The 18,863-nt window shown below is 33.7% G+C and overlaps 1 protein-coding gene across 1 annotated transcript; it reads right to left on the bottom strand.

The window, feature by feature from the left end:
- Positions 1-2,982: 2,982 nt before the first annotated feature.
- On the bottom strand, positions 2,983-6,086 carry LOC111049659 (cytochrome c oxidase assembly protein COX11, mitochondrial). Its single transcript, XM_022335793.2, has 4 exons — positions 5,408-6,086; positions 4,534-4,686; positions 3,759-3,926; positions 2,983-3,209 (listed from the first exon to the last, which is right to left on the bottom strand). The coding sequence occupies exons 1-4, from the start codon at positions 5,702-5,704 to the stop codon at positions 3,054-3,056; spliced, it is 774 nt and encodes a 257-aa protein (XP_022191485.2). The 5' UTR covers positions 5,705-6,086; the 3' UTR covers positions 2,983-3,053.
- Positions 6,087-18,863: the final 12,777 nt, after the last annotated feature.

The raw sequence follows: 18,863 nt of genomic DNA, 5'->3' as shown, positions 1-18,863 counted from the left end.
AGAATTGATTATTAAAATGTTTAATACTGCTGCTATACACCTCAAGATCAGGTCCAAACTGTCAGTGTTCACTAGCAGCCTACTATGAAAACCCTCGATGCTGTTTTCAAGGTTTACAAACCAGATTACATTGAATATAAAGAAAATAAATAAAAATCTCAGTACCCTTTTTTTAAAATATTTTATCACAACATGTTTCGGTCATTTATGCCATTTTCAAGTGAGATTTTTATTTATTTTCTTTATATTTATATTACAAGTAGCCCTATACAGGAAAGAGACAGATTACATTGATCCATTATGATTCCCTAAACTGATGCTTTCATTAAATGCTCATAACATAGCTTTAGACTTTAGAATATGCTTAAAATCAGAATAATAAACATATTGACATTTAGAACAGTATATAGTAGGACTATGTGCAGCCGAATACACGTGAAAATGATCAAGTGTCAGTCAATTTCAAATTCTAATTTTCACTTTTAAACGCTATGAAACATGAATATTGTACCTGAAAATGTATCTGGAATTTGTATTCTACATGTTATCACCTTGTTATAAAATAGCTAATGTTGAAAATATTCTGAGTTTACCAATCAGTTTATTATAACATTTCAATCAGAACCAACAACTGCCAAATATTGTATAAAACATTTCAAGATTGACTCTCCACTAATTCTATAATTTTTGAACGTAAATCATCAAATATCAATATGGGGACAGTTATGAGGGGACATATGAATATATGAGTTACATGAGTAGGGGACAGTTATGAGTTATGATATGGGGACAATATGAGGGACAGTAGCTGCATTATAATCAAACAAATTTCCAACCCGTATTGCTCTCATTTCTTTATATTTTTAATGCTCAATTTGACAGTGATTCTGATCATGAGTGGTTTCAATGAGAGAAAATGCTTTAAAAGTTGAATTATTATAAATTGTTTGAGAATAAATAATGATCAGTATTCATTTTCAAAACAGATAAGGGTTATATAGATTTTTTTCTCTTTTATAATTTGAAGAGTCCTTAAAGATATTAATATTGCATATTATATTGTTTGTATTAATCAGAATTATCCACGACAGAGATAAAACGTTAAAAATATTAATGAAAATCAAAATTATAACTCAGGGATGCAAGTATTCTAAAATGTTATATGAATATGAAAATAGCTATCACTATTTCATTTTTTTTCAACAACTTTTCTAGCTTTAGTTCTTTTTCAATTAGCAAAGAGGAAAATGAGATTGAAATTGAGGTGTAACTACCATTCAATATAATTTGATTGGTGGTAATCATTACTTGGATTCACCAACTTTACGAAACTTTTCAATGAATTAAATTGTAATTTAAAATTAGCAAACAATAATGTTGAATCAAAGCTTTTGAAAAGTAATTATGATTTGCTCTATGCTTTAGCTCCAGCATGAAACACAGTATAGTATAAAACTGGTTTCGTTGGAACGAGAATGTTATTGTTGATGTTTTATTGTTCAGACATGTTCAAGCTTGTTACAATAAAAACAGATTATTTAATTGTGGGATATATTTTATGTTAGATATTTTATTTACAATATATTATTGTAGTGGAACATACTATTAGAGATAATAAAGAATAGTAGAAATATGCTTCATTTTTGTAGCTAAACCCAATTCTAAATGATAATTTGCCGCAAGAAATATGAGCATTCAGTTATTTAAATTTTACCGTATGAAAAGGTAACATGTTATTGTAATTTTAACTTACTTTAAGGTAACATGTATGAATTCATCTCATTTGTTGGTAGCAGAAAAGTATTTGATAGATTCTCGTTACTGTATTATTAGTGACCCCCTGGATTGGAGAACTTACTCAAGAACTGTTGAATTGTAATCTTTGTGAATCCGCAACCTTTCAATTATACAGAGTTGATGGAAACAGCAGAATATTTCTTAAGAATAATTTAAATATTTAACAGTAGGGTTCATTGGGAATCCTATTTGGAATGAGAAATAACTCTGTCGCTTCAACATCTTTGACCCTCATACGAATCCAAATTCATTTTTTGAAATGAGAAGGTGGTCATGTGATACATGATTTCGATACAGAGTTCCAAGAGAAAATAAATGGCAAAAACCACACATTGATATCTCAACCCATATCAGTTTGTTGGTTGTAAATTATGTTGTAACCTATTAACCAACTGAAATCATGTGTCAGCGCATGAAGGGCTGTGTGAAAGCTCCCAAATAGCCTCACCTGATGTTATGAATGAATGAATGGAAAAAACAGTAGTAATATTGCATGCAATGAATTCTTCAGATAACTATGTTACAACAATTTTTTCCTATGCACTTTCAATTCTATTTTTATATCCGGAAAAAGGACGAAGGAGTGAATCAATTTTATTGTCCAACGAACTTGATCTGGTAAAAGGTTCGAAGAATAAGTGTTCAAAATTTGAAGCTGATTGATCAATTCTTTCTAAATTATTGTAGAACATACAAACAGACGGAAAACTTTGGCCTTCAGTAAGTAAAAGTGAGAACTCGCTAACGCTCCCTCGAAAATAGGCTATAATCCTGTTCTCCCATTTCCAATAATTTTACGATTATGGGTTTTCGTCTTTGTTGAATGAATAAATAAATAAATAATGTCTCCATCCCAATGCCCTTCCAAAACAGTACTCTTGTCCATAGTCTCAGGCCTGTTTGCACAAAAGTGTGTTAAATTTTAAACATGATCGAATTCCATGAAAACCAATCAGAGAAGGTTTTTCTGAGAAGAAGATTCTCTGATTGGTTCTAGTGGCATTTAATTGGGATTAAAAGTTAACAGACTTTTTGCAACCGCGTGTTAGTCTAAAATTCGAATCTAGACTGAATGACAATAGAATATGAATAAAATGCGAAACACAATATCTCCGTCAGGTTTTCCATTGTCAAATATCAATATCAAAAGGTTTTCCATTCCCATAACAATGAAGAAAATAAAAATTCAACTAGACTATACTGAAACAATTTATTTGACTAAGTCGAACTATACAAGAGTCATCGGATATAACAGATCATGCCGTGTGCGGTTTAAAATATCCTGGTAGGGGTAAAGACATGCCATCCTTGACTTCGAAAAATGTATAGGACAGGATGATTGTATCTGTGTATTCCAGTTTTGGGTCTTCACTGTATTCAGGATCAATGTAGAAGAATACTGGCATATCCACCTAAGAGAAAAATCAAATTATATTTTATCTTAACAGTACCTGATTTTTATTAACAGCAATTTCAAAATTAAGAGACACTAGACTTTAGCTGAACAGAGAGTGCTTGGTGAATATAATGCCAACAAGCAAGAATTTGCTTCAAGAAATGTGTTGAGTAACTTTTTATCAAGACAGTGCATTTTTTTACAAAAAAACTCATTATGAAACTCATGGATGAAACGATCCATCAATTCATCCTTTCAATATTTATTTGCTTACTGGACATTCATTTATGAGGGAATGGAAAAATGCAAACTTATTAATTTATCAGGAGCTAAGATTGGACAGAGAGTTTTCGTTACAGGAAAGAAGTGAGTGGAAAATTATCAACTCTTACAATCTATTCGACATGAAATGTTTTTGAAACTAGGAGAATTTTCATGGTTAAGGGGTAGAAAGTCCCTTTTCCGCCTAATGAGTGATATTTTATCTCGTTCCATTTTCATTCAAAGCAATCTTCGATTATTAATCTATAAGCAACTGTAATAAACGAAGAATAGGTGATTTTACCTGCTCATGTGGATTAAGCATTTGTTCTTCGAAGCAGAAGCATTGAATTTTGTTGAAATATTGTCCAGCTTCAAAAGGAACCACATTGTACGTGCTAACTCCAATCACTGGCTTGTCAGCCGGATTCTCAGCAGTGTAAAACGCTAAAGCCGTCTCCCCAGGAGCTACCTTCAACAAATCAGTACAAAAATATCGTTATGAAAGAATTATTAGGAGCATTTATCAAATCAATACAATATATTAAGTACTTCTCTAGTACTTTTTTCAGCTTTAATGTAGAAGAATCAGAGAAAGAAACATGTTCTAGATACAATCAAGAAATATTTTTCGAGGATGATATGATATTATTCGTATAAATTAGTTCATTCTTTGAGGGCTTGAATCGTCACAAAAATACAATCTTTACATTAATAGAACTATTTATTATTTCATTCTGTTTTAAAATTATTTTTTGTTTATAATCAGTGCAGGCTTCTATGGAATAAGTACTACACATTCAAACATATTAAGCCGACACACTTGTAATACAACGTTTCGATCTCACTCCGATCCGATCGCGGATAACAAAGACCTGGAATACTGCACGTTACACATGTCCGTCATGTCATGTGATTTGTCCCATTAACAACCCTCACCCAACAGAAATATTGGTCAAGACGTCAAGAGTAGGAATAGAAAGCTTCATGACAAGAGTAGCGCCGGCTTTATTCTCACTCTAAAGTTTTCGAGTTTTATTTTATCACATTTTAGCATTGAGATTTGATAGACAACTTACTGTAATTTCAGATTGTTGAGGGTGGAAATTCCATTTCAAACTCGAGCTGACATCCGCATTGAATTTTATAGTTATTTCTCTATCTTTCACCTTCTTCATTTTCGAAACATCCGTGTCTTTTTCTTCTCCTACAGTCCCACCATAACCAGAGGCCTGAAAAAAGCAAAAAATATTCAGTATAAGAGAATAATTTGTAAATAATAGAATAGGTACCGTACTCACAATAATATGTATGAATAATAGGCCACTTATCTTAATATTGTACATAATCTATTTCTCTTTTTTTGGTAATATTGTTGTTCTCAAACCAATCTATCAGAATAATATTTTATTTGTTGAATAACTAACTTTTAATTATTATTCAAATTAATTAATGCTTTCTGCTTCATTTAAAAATTATGAAATAGCCTATTAAGTTTGATAATAATAGATATTAGGCATATTTATTACTTTAAAATATAATATTATTTGACAAGGCCGTAGGCTATGACATCAAGACCCAAATCCCAAAGCGCTAGAAAAGTTAAAAAAACTGTGGAACTATGGTTGCATTAAATCAGTACCTTGCATTAAACATGCATGAGGTTATAATGGCAGAGATTCTAAAGCACCATACCAGGTAAAATTGCAAAACAATAATACATTGAAAGGTATAAAACGAAGAGGATAGCTCAACTCTAGCCTATCAATCCTAATTTTGTCTAAAGTGCAGAGTTTAACAATTAGATAAACTGATTGTATGTTATGCTCAAGTTAGAAGAATAATGTGTGCAGAACACAATGTTCGAAGGTAATGAACTAATATGTTCCTGTATTGTTAGAAGTGACGAGTGAGAAAAATTACGTTATGAAGTAAATGTTATAGTAATCTTACCTGACAAAATATTCGGTATAGCGGTACAGCGGCATAGGACAATCCTAAAGTCAATACCCCAATAGCAGATAAGTAGTATACAATGCTCTTGTTCTCTGATTCCTTAGATTTAGAATTATTGTGTAAAAGTCTTCTGCAACACATTGATTTAACACATTCAGTTCTACAAAGTTCATAACGATTGAGGTAACTTTCCAAACCTAACCTATGCGTTCGCGATGACTTTGGTTTGTTGAAGCTTGAATAATACCGAATACACGGTGAAATAGAACGTAGTTTTACGGTTAGATTGAACATGATGAATCACTATTTTTTTTTAAATTATACTGTATTTTCAATAATTTTTACAATTAATCTGCTTTTTGTTCTCTATAAGAGTTGCTCTTTTAGCCGCAGACACTGTAAAGTTGACTTGTTCGATTGTAATTCATTTTAATGATAACCAAGATCTGAACCTTGTATCCAAATTAGAACCTTAGTAGGCCTTTTATTCAGCAAAACTTCACTTGAAATCTAAACAAATTGTACTATTTCTCTATAGAGAACTAGCAATAAACTCGGTGTTCTTTCATTAATCTCATAACCTAGAAGTAGAAGTAGAATAGAAACTAAAAAGTATACAAAACAAGCAGACGACAAGACTGAATTCTCAATCAGCTGTTTCGTCAAGCGCTTTTGCGATTAACGGTTTTTTGAAGTGGAAAAGAATGAATAAATTCATCAAATGTAACAAATCCATGGTATATCGGATTGTCCTTTGATCATTATAATGGATGATAATTTTCAGAACTCTTTTTTCCTTCCCGTAATTTCATTCCAAAAAGACAGTTTGCAGTAGTGTATTAGATACCTTGGCGCGTACTTTAAAAATGATGGGCTTATCTCGACAACTTTTTTTTGTACTGTACAATAGTATAGTTCCATAAATGATTGTTTTAAAAATTTTTTCACCCACAAAGTTTCTTCAAGGATATAAATTTTCATAAAAAAATATTAATGCCAACAATAATAAAGTGATGATAAATTTCGCGTTCTACTGGTTGTAGGAGGCTTGACAATATTCTAGAATGGAAAAATCTATCTTAAAGAAATATTATTATATCATATCAATAAGTGAGCATGAGTTATTATAGTAGAGTGGAAGTTCATTTTCTAACGCACCATTAGAAATTTCTATGCTGAACAATCTGACCGCAGCATAACATGTTAAAAATTAACCATCAAATTATTTTATTTTATTACCCAAATTCATGGCCGATCATTTTCTATTATCAACGATACATCGCTGATTCGCAGCTCACAGGTTGCAAATGGTTTGGATATTAAAATATTCCAAAAAATAAATGTCATAGCCCAATACTTTTTACAAATTAGGAATATTAATAAAAATCTCATTAATCACAAATCACAATAAAAATAGTTCCAGGATGACACAAAATATCAATGAACAGATAAACAATATATATGGTATGTGATGATTATTATCAAAATAGATATATATAAAATGGTATTTTGACTCCTCTTTGAAAAGTCTAGTGTATACTCACTTGAAAAACTTTGAAGATTTCGACGAGTTTGAGAAGGAATTGAGAAGTTTGCTGATTTATGGAGTTTTCTATACTGAGCACGAGTATGTGGAGAATGTGTGTAGAGAGGGTTCATTTGTGTATTGATGTTTTCCTTTATTTGTGTATTATTTATTTCATTCACCCCGTTATTGACAATCACAAATCATTATACATAATGATTTATGTTAATGAATGCTTCGACTATAATTATTCTCATACTATGATAAGATTTTCTAGAAACAAATAATTTTTCAATTCTGCAAGAATTTAGTCACAGCTATTTTCACATATATTACTATACATTGGAAAAACTACTCAAGATGTGATAGAATTAAAGAATTCAATATCAAGGCCAAAAACAATATTATATTTTCCCCATTGTCAGTGAAATGGACTATAGTCAGACAATAGATAATATTTTTTGCTATCTAAAACTACATTTAATTCAATAATAATTCAGGGTTCATAATTTTTATACTGAGCTGTTCTAAACTCTTAAGAAAGAAATAAATAGTGGCTTATTTTTATATAGGCGATATTCATCCGCTGTTTCTGAAATGGCATATCATAGTATAATATAGTATGATCCAATGTACAGTGACTCTTATAAAGAAGGCTATGAGCTATTAGTTCCTGTACTCCACCCAACGAGACTATAGTCGAGTGTAGGCCTATGTGTAATCTAGTAGCGCTTATTTTGATGTAAGCTACATTGGGCCATCATGGTGCCAGAACATGGAGCCACCCAAAGATATCATTGTACTGTATCATATGAAGCATGCCACACCAGGGGATGGTAGCCACAGCAGTGGCTACTCCATGACATGGTTTCCTATCGTACGTGACACACTGCTCCCAGTATCGAGTATCATCACCACTGCCATGCTACTACACCCAACAGATGGAAATTACTGAGATATTGCATTTATTCATATTCTAATGAATTAATTTGGATTTTCTTTCAATAATAACTACTAAACTTTCTTTCAATATAAAGGATGCTATCATTGGTGGCACTCCTAGTAGTAGAATATTGTTTTGAAAAAAATCAAGCCACTATGGTGCCGAACAGCGAATAAGTACCGTTAGGGTTTGGTACCCTTATTTCCATTAAGCTCCTATTCAATGAAATGCCATTCACGGAACGGATTTTATTATATTTTGTCGACATTATCAGAGAGACAATAATTTTTTATTTGTCTTAATCAATAAATTGTTGATGTTTCGCTATTTTTTGTTTGAATGAATGAGCAGGGAAAGACTTTCAAATAGAAGTAACAATAATGATAATTCAACATAATATATTATCTGTATCTATGAGCTGTTTTTCAAGTGTTAATATGTTCACTAGAAATCTTGCGGTCTTGCTGTAATGTATATTTTAAAGCAATAAAAATATTCTATCCCATATTTTGTGCAATTTATTGAAGATCAATTACAATTGCCTATCCAGCGTGCTCCATCAACATTGAACCAACACTCAATATTTCCAATAAAAAATTTTGATACATTTTTCAATGAAAATCATACAAACATGCTCCATAAACATGACAGAAAATTTAGTCCAGCCATAATTTTCTCAAATTTGGATCATATTGAGTCAATGTTACCTTTTTTTGTTAGAGCTGCTCTTAATGACCAAGAAATAAAAATAGAAAATCCAAGTACCCTTATTTAAAAATTTCACAAAATGGTCCAATATTTATGTCCATTATCAAGGAGTGAATTAAATTTATATATTTTTTATTTCATTCACTCACTTTTGATGACATAAATGTTGAAACATGTTGTGAGTGAAAAATGTTTAAAGAAAGGGTACTTAGATTTTTTATTCTTATTTATTGATAGTTAGTCAATGTTATCTGAGTTATATCATAGATGAAGGATAAGTAAGTCACACACTATATTATTCTTGTCTCTGGTTATATGTACCCTATGGCAATAGCTATACTTGAATAAATATGCACTCCCTTATATACAAGGGATTTGAAACAGAATGAAAATTGCACCTATGCAAGTTCAATACATTAATTTCACCTAGCAGTAGTTTCAACTTATATTATTTACTTGAAGTTTTAATATTGTATTCTGTCCTTTGAATAGCTATGCGATAATCATTGGTTTCCACAACTTTGTTCAACACAATATTTCACAATTTATCCGGAAGTTGTTTCTATGGAGAAAAATGCTACCTACTGCCGATTCTCAAAAATGCATGATGATTTAGAAATTCCTTTAAATTATACATTTTTATAAGGTATAGTTATTTTTTGATGGAATATAGTGGAAGATTATAGTGATACTTGTATCAAAAATGGCGGCTGATTGAAGTTCGAGTTTTTAAAGAAATAATTGATAAATTTTAATCAGCCGCATTTTGGATAAAAGTATCATAGATCATTTTTATTGATGTCATCTTTCTAGTTTTGAGAAGGCCTTTAAAATGAGGTATCACAAAATGGGTGATTACGTTCAAAATATTTGAGTTACGACCCCTCATTTCTTTAAAATCTAAAACTTCAATCAGTCGCCATTTTGGCTACAAGTATCATAGAACATTTTTGTCGATGCCATCTTTCTTGTTTCAAAAAGGCCTTTAAAATTATGTACAACACAATGGGTGTTCACATTTAAAATATTTGAGTTACAAACCCTAAGTTTTAACTAAGTTGTAACACCGATGGGTTGAAATTCAGTTGTACGTCAAAAGGTAGAGCACTTGACCAATAACTTATCCTGAAAGTTACAGTATTATATCTACAAAAGTCTCCAATTTATTGAAGGGTTCCCATACATATGACTCACTCTATAAAGAAGCACTCATGGCTAAATACATACAAATGTATTGAATAATGTTAACACTTGTAATTTGTTTAAGATGTGGAATTTTTATTATATCTGTTCGTGATATGTATATGTGGTATAGTGATGTATATGTGGTGTAGTATATGTGACGTATATGTGGTGTAGTAATGCAACTACACCAGTGGTAGCGACAGCGACCAATGGTATTGTTGGCTGAGTTCATCATAATAACGCAGCCAGAAGGAGACAGATCGGGTGTAGCAGTAATTAAACGAATTGTATTTTGTAGTGTAGTGTGTCGTATGCGTCAGGTGTTGAGACAGGAATGAGATCAGTGTTGATAGCAAAGTGTAACACCGTTATAAAGGCAGGGAGTCGACAGAATGAGTAAGCGATCTGTTCTGTTTGTTATATTCAATTATTAGCGGCGCGCTCCGCTCGCCCTAACCGCAAGACAAACGCAGCACCGCGGGCGGCGTGACTGCGCCGATTTCGGCCCGCTTATCTCTCCAACAAACAAACTAACAAACAATCGCCCGGTGATTAATTGAATGCTCGTTCTGATTTAATTATGAAACTAGAAGAAATCGCTCGCTTACAAAGAACTCTTACCACATTCCTATCGTACACACTTTTCAATCGCATCTGTGTTATCACCAGTAGGCATATTGGAGAGATGTTTGTTCATTTGTATTTTATTGCATCGAAAGTTACACAACTTCATTTAATCTTAATTCGCTTATAAGGTGAATGGAAAAAGAACTCTCTACGTGAATCAGTACATGAATATTTTTGAAAATAAAACTGCTGAGGCAAAAAATATATGTTTTTATAACATGGCTCAGATGACCAGATATCTGCATTCTCAGGTCTCCTCATTATCACAAACCATCGAGAGTTTAAAAACGTCACATTTTATCGGTGGTAAACCAAAAGTTGGTAAGAATCCTACATAACGAATACTAATATTCATTAACGATAACTTTTGACCAAGCGAAGTGAGTTCTAAGATTCAAGTCGACGGTTTTGCATTTCTCTTTATGTTTATTCGTTCCGCATTTACGGCGAAACGCGGAAATAGATTTTCATTAAAATTGACAGGAAAATTTTGAAATACATTTTAAAAAGGAACATACTTTTTAAATTGCGCGTCGACGTATATACAATGTTTTTGAAAATTTTGCATATCAAGGATAATATAAAAGGAAAATGAGCCTCCTTCATACGCCTTAGAGAGTAAAAATTAGGCTATAGAATTATTCATCATAAATCAGCAGTCGAGTGGATTATAAATTGCATGAAATGATGCATGCAATTCAATATCTCTTGTAACTTGGTGAAAAAAGCAGCTGTTGTGTGGACTATTAATTGCATGCAGTGAGGCATGCAATTGATAACTTGAAATAGCATAGTATTTTCTCCCGACTTTTCTCTGCTTTCAACTCGGTAAGCTTTTGATGATAGTACATAGCTGTTTACGTCAAATTATTAGCAATATCGGGGCACCGAGCTTCGCTCATTATTCATTTATTTATTGATAAACAGAACTCAATTCTTTAAAATGATTGAGGAAGGACTGACAGGCATAGCCCAAAACTGATTCTTCCCCGAATTTTGATTTATACACTATAAACATTCCAAAAAGTAGGTTATGTTCCATACACTTGAATTCAGGTCAAATTTTCAGTCCAAATATTTGAAAACAGAAAAGTTCTAATTTAGATTGTTTACAAACCAAATTGAATAACACAATAACACTCACTAATCACTTAGAACTGTTTAAGCTGCTTTGATTAACTTTGAATATTATGATATACCATCACATGACAACAAATCAGATTATTTTGATCGAGTCAAATTAAAATTTCTAGATTTCTCGCGAGATACGGTAAGCTAATTGATTACATAGCTGATCTCCGACACAGGCACAAGCATCTTCTGTTATCGACAGACAACAAAATTATCATCTGTTTTTTCAAGGATGAATAATTATCCTTTTCATGTCCTTCAGCGAGTTTTTCCAGGTATGAGACCTAGTGCAATCGAATAATAATCGGTTTATATATCATAAACCTACTATGTTCCAAATCTCGTGAAGCCGTTAGAGCCGTTTTCGAGATCCGTTGAACATGAATAACCAGATATAAAAATATATACAGAAATTGCTCGCTTAATATAATAGGATTGTCGATACAACAACCCAAACAGCCATTATTCGTTTATACACCGATACCTATCTCGCCGACACGACAGGACAGGACAGAATTTACTCTTATGAACAGTGTTAGAGGAGACAGTGGTTTATAACTGCGCGAGGTCTACTGTTCAAGGAATTTCTAGTATAACAAAAGGTATTGAAATCGATAAACCCTACTGGAATTATTGCCAGTGGTTTTCCAACCACGTAATCTTCTTCATGTGCCACCTACGTAGCGGAGGTTGGCTATCATGATGGCAATTTCACACTGCTTACAGCCAACTTGAAAAACTAATTTGAGGTGCACTTATTATTGTTTATTGTTTTTGAAGGGACGGATTCAAGGATCCAAAGGTTCAAAGAACCCCACACGTCAACCGAAGCTTATTGTATTCCCAAGTAGTATGTTAGTTAGGCAAACCAATACCTGTGTCTTTTACAAGAACCAGGAGTTTTTCCCTATAGTAACATCCCATTCATCACCTGGTTGCTTGTTGCAATCCAGTGTGATATGCTTTGCAGTCTCTTCAGACTGATTAGTCCTCGTGACCTACTTGAGTTCCACTCGCATAAAATGTGGGCCTTCCTGGCTTTCCACTCCTAGCCTTCTTTAAGGTCCTACCGCTGAGGAAGGGGCGGCCAAGTTGCCTCTAGGGCGCCTGGCCACCCTTGATTCAGCCTCTTGACCCACATTTGTGCCTAAAGTTCCACCCATCTCTGGTCTCTTGGGTTTTTCTTTTAGCCCCTCCGAAACTCCGCAGGGTCAAAAGCCTCACCTCTCCCAAGAAGTTTTGCCTAAATGGCCGCCCTTCTTTGAGCAGTGGCAAGGTTGGGTCTCTCCACCCACAAACTTGTGACCTACGTGAGTTCCACTCCTGGCCTTTTTTTAGGTCCTATCGCTGAGAGAAGGGACACCAAACTGCCTCTAGGGCGCCCGGCGACCGGCCACCCTCGACTCAGCCTCTTGACCCACATTTGTGCCTGGAATTTCACCCATCTCTGGTCTCTTGGGTTTCTCTTTTTGCCCCTCCTAAACTCTGAAGGGTCAAAAGCCTTACCTCTCCCGAGACGTTTTGCCTGAATGGCCGCCCTTCTTTGAGTAGTGGTGAGTTTTGGTCTCTCCACCCACAGACTCGTGAGCTACGTGAGTTTCACTCTTGGCTTTTTATTAGGTCCTTCCGCTGAAGGAGGGGTCGCCAAGTTTCCTCTAGGGCACCTGGTCACCCTCGACTCAGCCTCTTGACCTACATTTGTGCCTGGAGTTTCACTCATCTCTGGTCTCTTGGTTTTTTCTTTTTGCCCCTCCGAAACTGCCCTGATGGGGCAGATCCCGTGGGTTTGAAGGCAAGGCAACTTCTGGATGGAGTTGCCTTGGGGTCCCTTTTAGTCGCCTCCTACGACAAGCAGGGATACTGTGGGTGAATTCTGGTTTTCAACACATTCTTGAGTACGATGTTCGACTCAAAGCTCCCCCAACCTACAGGGGGCTTGATGAGGTGCACTTGAACCAATCCCTTAAATTGTGCAACCTAGATATCATTCTCCGCCCCACTGACCTCCTACCTGTTATTTTGCCTTGCATAATGAGGTGAAATATTTCATACTTGTGTCCTCTCATTATGAGACCCAGTTACCTTAATTTCTCCAATGAGTTGCAACTACTTAATGAATGGAGATAATTTACCTCTAAATTCAGATTGATCAGCCTCACCTAAGAATCTCAAGGGCGCAGTCTGGTCCAATCCTTTCCCCCACCCCTGAGTCAAGGACTAAAAGGACATTACAGTCGGCTAATCCGCTTATGCTTGGCTAAATGACAGTAATGATTTGAAACCTTCTATGGTGTGAAATATTGGAATATGGTGAATCTTCAGGCCGTTGAGAAGAATCTATTAAATATGTTTCAATAATATCTGTTATTATAGGCTATATATTCAAATTCAATAGGGATTTGAATAGGTATGGCAAGTCCCAGTATAGTTCATGAAAATCAAATGAATACAGCACTGACAAAACGAATATTTTTTATAATATTACCACAGCCTATCAACTTTATCAATCATTATTTGATTGTTTAGTTCGATGATTCGTTCAATATGTTTAGTATTCAACGCGAGATTTCTTATTCAACTCTTAATATCAATGCGAGAATGGAACTGATTTCGGATAATTGAGATACCGCCATTTGAATCATTACTATTTTGTATTAGAAACTATATACTACGATGTATTATGGTGACCTGATATTTAATTTCTACGGGGACTTCCATCACAAATTACAGTACTATCATAGGAAGATCACAATAGCTTTTTCACCTTCATCATTATATTAGAAATTGCAAACAGCTTATTATAGGTGATTGAATTCTCACTTTCCACATGTGACATCAATCTAAGCACACATGAAATTAAAAGTATCGCTTCGAAATAACTCACCAACCAATGAAGATCTAATAATGTTTAATTGCATTGTTGTTGTTATTTCCAATACATAGTGCGTACGTATTTGAAACGCCTTGAATAGGGGACATAAAATAAATCAACTGTAGTTGAAGACATCAATTTCACGCTAATGAGATTTTAATTTGACATATTAAAAGAACCATCAATCAATGGCTGGAATTGGATGCAACGGGTACAGTAATTAGTGAGAACAGATCAGAAGAAGTATGGGCGTGGGTACGGACGGAGGTGAGAAGTGGACACTTGCAGCCCCGGTCTCAGCCTGCTTCCAATTTAATTTCGATCATAGTTGACTAGCTGTCTTTCAACAATAATTAATCATACACTATGAGTAAAGAGAGCAAGCACTCAACAGCGACGGCAAACAAATTTTCAATTATGGTATTTTTTGTGCAGATAGATAAGTTAGTGTAATTTGATTGTATGGTAAGAGATGTTGTGCCATCTCTCCATAATATCTCAAGAATAAGAAATTAATGTTGTCAGTACCACTATGGTATATTTGCTCAAAATTAATTTAAATTGCTTGAGCATTAACCAACAGTTCATCTGAAGATGAGGCAGGTGTTACCATGAAACGTGTTTTTTTTTTGTTTCTTTCATTAATTCGATACAATTTTAAATATAGTGGAATTGACAACATCAATGTCTTATTATTTCAATCAAGTTAATATTATTTCAATCATTGAACAAAGTAAATATCAATATGATCTTATTGATTGTTTTTTTTTCAGATTGATTTCTACCATGATGACAATAATGTATGAAGTTAATCTTCATATTTATATTTGATGCCTAGTGAGTGAGATCGGACTCCCCAAAGTCCGATTCATTGTTATCACATTGCTATCAGTAGACCAAATTGATTGAGAAATATTAATCAAACTATTGAAGTAAGGAATTTATCCAATGATCCGATTGTTCATGATGTAAAGAAAGTTGTTTATCCATCATTGATTGAATTGTATCAATGATTCAGTTTCATAGGAAGTTTATAATGTTTACTTTAATGAGTTCATGGATGAATAGTCTTGTAATCGACGACTACATCCAGTTTCTGATCATTTAATATGCTACTTATATGCTTTCAGTATATGCTACTATTCAAATTGGAAATTAAATATTTCACTGATTTCTATATTTATATTACGTGGTACTTTCGGTTCAGGATCTTAAAATATAATACGAAATTATCTTGGACCTATTTCAAAATATTACTGAGAGCTGAATGTGACTTAATAACTCTAGCGCCTATAGTCTGATAAAGTAGTATTTGCATTTTTCTAAACCGTTTTGATCACTGCAGAGATCTTGATCATATCCAGGTGGTGGATTATATCTTTTCACGTTATGAAATTATACGAATTCGAAACGTTTGATGTATTCAAATTAAACTAACTAAACTACATTGTCTTGATGAGTTTAACTATCACTCTAATTGATAAATTACACTTTCAACAATAAATATTCCTCTTTGAAAGTTTCGAAAAATCCTTTTACTCTTTCAAGTTGTTTCATTGGGTACGTACTTTTAAGTTGTTATACGAAAAGTTTTATTTTCGTGCGCTCAGGTTTCTTACCTCACACCGACCATATGCATTAATTTATTATTCTCCTGTTACCTTACTATGATATAGATTGATTGCATCTATAACTATCATCATCCCGCACTGGAATAAAAATAATTTTTCAATTTCATCCAAACTGCATTTTTGCATTTGTAGTGAGCTCAAAAATTTGTCAGAAAAATATGAGTCAACGAATTGAATTTCTAGAACAAATTTTATCCAGAAGCAACAAGATCTATTAGATCTACAAGATCTACGGCAATATCTTGTTTGGAACAAGAAATCGTGCGACTAGGAAACGCATCGGAGTTCATTATTAGGTCTTAGTTTCATTGGAAATCTGGCAAAATTTGAAAATACGATACATCAACAATATTTTAGTAACAGCCAGGGTTTGATTAGCCGTGAATTGGTTTGCCATCCTGATGACATTTAACGCGTCATCGGTATTCAGTCATGTAAGTTACAATTATTACACTAATATGAGAAAGCATAACAGGCTTATAATTATGCCGGAAAGTGTCCCTTTTCAGATTTATACTGCAGTCCAAATCAAAATCTAGGTTACAAATTTTCAACGGTAAGGTGATCCGATGGTTTGATTCCAGCTCCGCTTCAAAATCATTTCCGTTTGGTTCGGACAAGGATAAAACTAGAACTAGACGTTCATTCATTCCTCTCATCATCAAAAATTCGATCACTTACAAAAAGCCTGTGGCTTAGGCTATATTATCGGCATCAGCCAGAGCAAAAAAGTTGAATATATTATATAAGTAGAAGGACTTGATTTTCTTATTTCTGAAGCCTCAAAACTCGGAACATAAACATTTGTTAGGATTATTGGCTCAGACCTATCGTTATTTGCAATAAAAAATAATTTATAATCTTTTTGTTTATTGTATATTGCAGATGAACTGGTTAACGCATCTCAAGCACTTTCTCACCCGATCACCGTAATCAGGTTATTGTAATCAAACTGCAGCCACTCTTAATATCAACGAATCAGTTCCAACTCGTTCGCCCATTAAGTTTGACGACCGATTTGGGCGCTAAAGAAAAATAATAAGTAATTTTATTGCCAACATTAAAAAACAGAGCCGTTCCATAAAGAACGGTTTGGGTGAGACGGTGGGAGCGGCAGGGGGAGGGGGAGGGAGACAGGACAACTGTTTATCTGGCTTTGGAATCGAGAGTTGAAGAGCCAGTCGAAAAGGGTCCGATAATAAAAAGAGGCCAAAGCCGAACTAAGCTCGCGGCGGAGATCGGTAAAGGTTATAATGAAGTGACAACTATTGCTAGACCTATTACAATGTAGAATGTACCCTCTCTGGGATAGTTGGTTCCCTCACTGAGCCGAATTTAGTGCTAACTGCTCGAGTCACAAAAGCGTTGCTCGATTTACAACACGGCTCGCGATACCAGCCTCGTCTCTTCTCTTAAAATGTTAATTTTATATACTTTAATGGTGGCGGCTCCACTCCTGGCCGATCCTCCCTCGGCTACAGTAAATATTCACAGCGGTCTTCGTCTTCTATATTCAAATTCCAACCAATATGGCACCCGGGCGCGTTCCACAATACCAATTCTCCTCGCTATAAACAATCTTCCCAAAAAATCAACTCGCTCGTATGAAACGAATTCACAATCATGAAATGGGATTTCACAGCATGCGCTTATACCAACGCTCAAACATTGGTGGTCCATGCATTTCGAAAACAAAACAATTCTTGATTATTTTTCAATAAGTTTTGTCAAACTACTCGTACATTTTGTATTCAAACTGAAATGAATGGCTCTCGTGCTTGAAGATATTTTCTTGGCAATAACAATAGTTTATTGTTTCAGCCACATTTCTTCTCAATAATATGACAATATTACAGCGTATTTGTGTTCGACCAGCCTAAGACACTATAATATAATATAATAAGGATAGTTAAACGTCACCGCAACTTTATTCGTTAATGCTCTCTATAGGATAACCTATATATTCATTGCATTTGGCAATAATTATTATACTGTACATGTTACTTGTGGTGTTTTTAAAATCAATATTCTTCATTATTATTCTCACTCATTGTATATATTAGTGGAGAAGCTTTGGGTAGTAATTTTTGAGCTTATGGCGTAAGTGACAATAATTTGAGTTTAAATAGTCACTAATCTCTCCAGTATCTAAAAATTGTATGTGATTTATTTCTTGTCGTGAGATTAGTAAGAATAACAATAACTACATAATTGTATAAAATCCATTATCAACAACAGATATTCAAGTAGCCAAATAAGCCTAGAATATAGAAGTATGTACAGTATACATATGCATGAAGCAGGATAAGCATAAAAAATGAATAAATAAATTGATTCTTCCACTTCCTTAATGCCTGAGTGAAATATATTCCTCCAATTTTCAATAAATTTTCAGTTTTAGGTTGATTAATGTAAGCCATTGCAAAACGAAATAAAAAATCAACTTATCCACCTCAAAACAATACTTTATTCTTTGAATTAAACATGATATATACTGAACATAAACAAATAATATAAAAGTGATATTTACAAAAGTCCTTAGAGTAAGCAAATAATATACATTATTGATACAATCTTAAAATATCATCCAATCTCAATAGTGAAATCGATATGAATAGCAAATATATTTACAAATAATATTCTGATTTATCAATATTATATAGTCTAATCTCATGAAAACTGGCCAATATAGTCCCCTACTATAGAAGTTCAAGATCGAAGCACCTTTCGAATATCTCAACTGGTACATCTGTGTTTAACACGATATAAATAAATAATACTAATACGATTATAAGAAATGATAATACTTTTATATTCTACTAAAAGAATTT

This window comes from Nilaparvata lugens, chromosome 5 (genome assembly GCF_014356525.2).
Source record: "Nilaparvata lugens isolate BPH chromosome 5, ASM1435652v1, whole genome shotgun sequence".
In the NCBI taxonomy this organism is placed as follows: domain Eukaryota; kingdom Metazoa; phylum Arthropoda; class Insecta; order Hemiptera; family Delphacidae; genus Nilaparvata; species Nilaparvata lugens.
The sequence above is the reverse complement of the archived record's forward strand: the minus strand, read 5'-3'. Positions and strand labels throughout refer to the sequence as shown.

What these genes read in the sequence shown, in the direction of transcription:
- LOC111049659 (XM_022335793.2), bottom strand. Translation starts at nt 5,704, where the DNA reads ATGTTCAATCTAACCGTAAAACTACGTTCTATTTCACCGTGTATTCGG. An exon ending in CTCAACAATCTGAAATTACA is followed by an intron (nt 3,927 to 4,533) that starts GTAAGTTGTCTA and finishes GATTTGTTGAAG; the next exon opens with GTAGCTCCTGGGGAGACGGC. An exon ending in TGCTTAATCCACATGAGCAG is followed by an intron (nt 3,210 to 3,758) that starts GTAAAATCACCT and finishes TTTTTCTCTTAG; the next exon opens with GTGGATATGCCAGTATTCTT.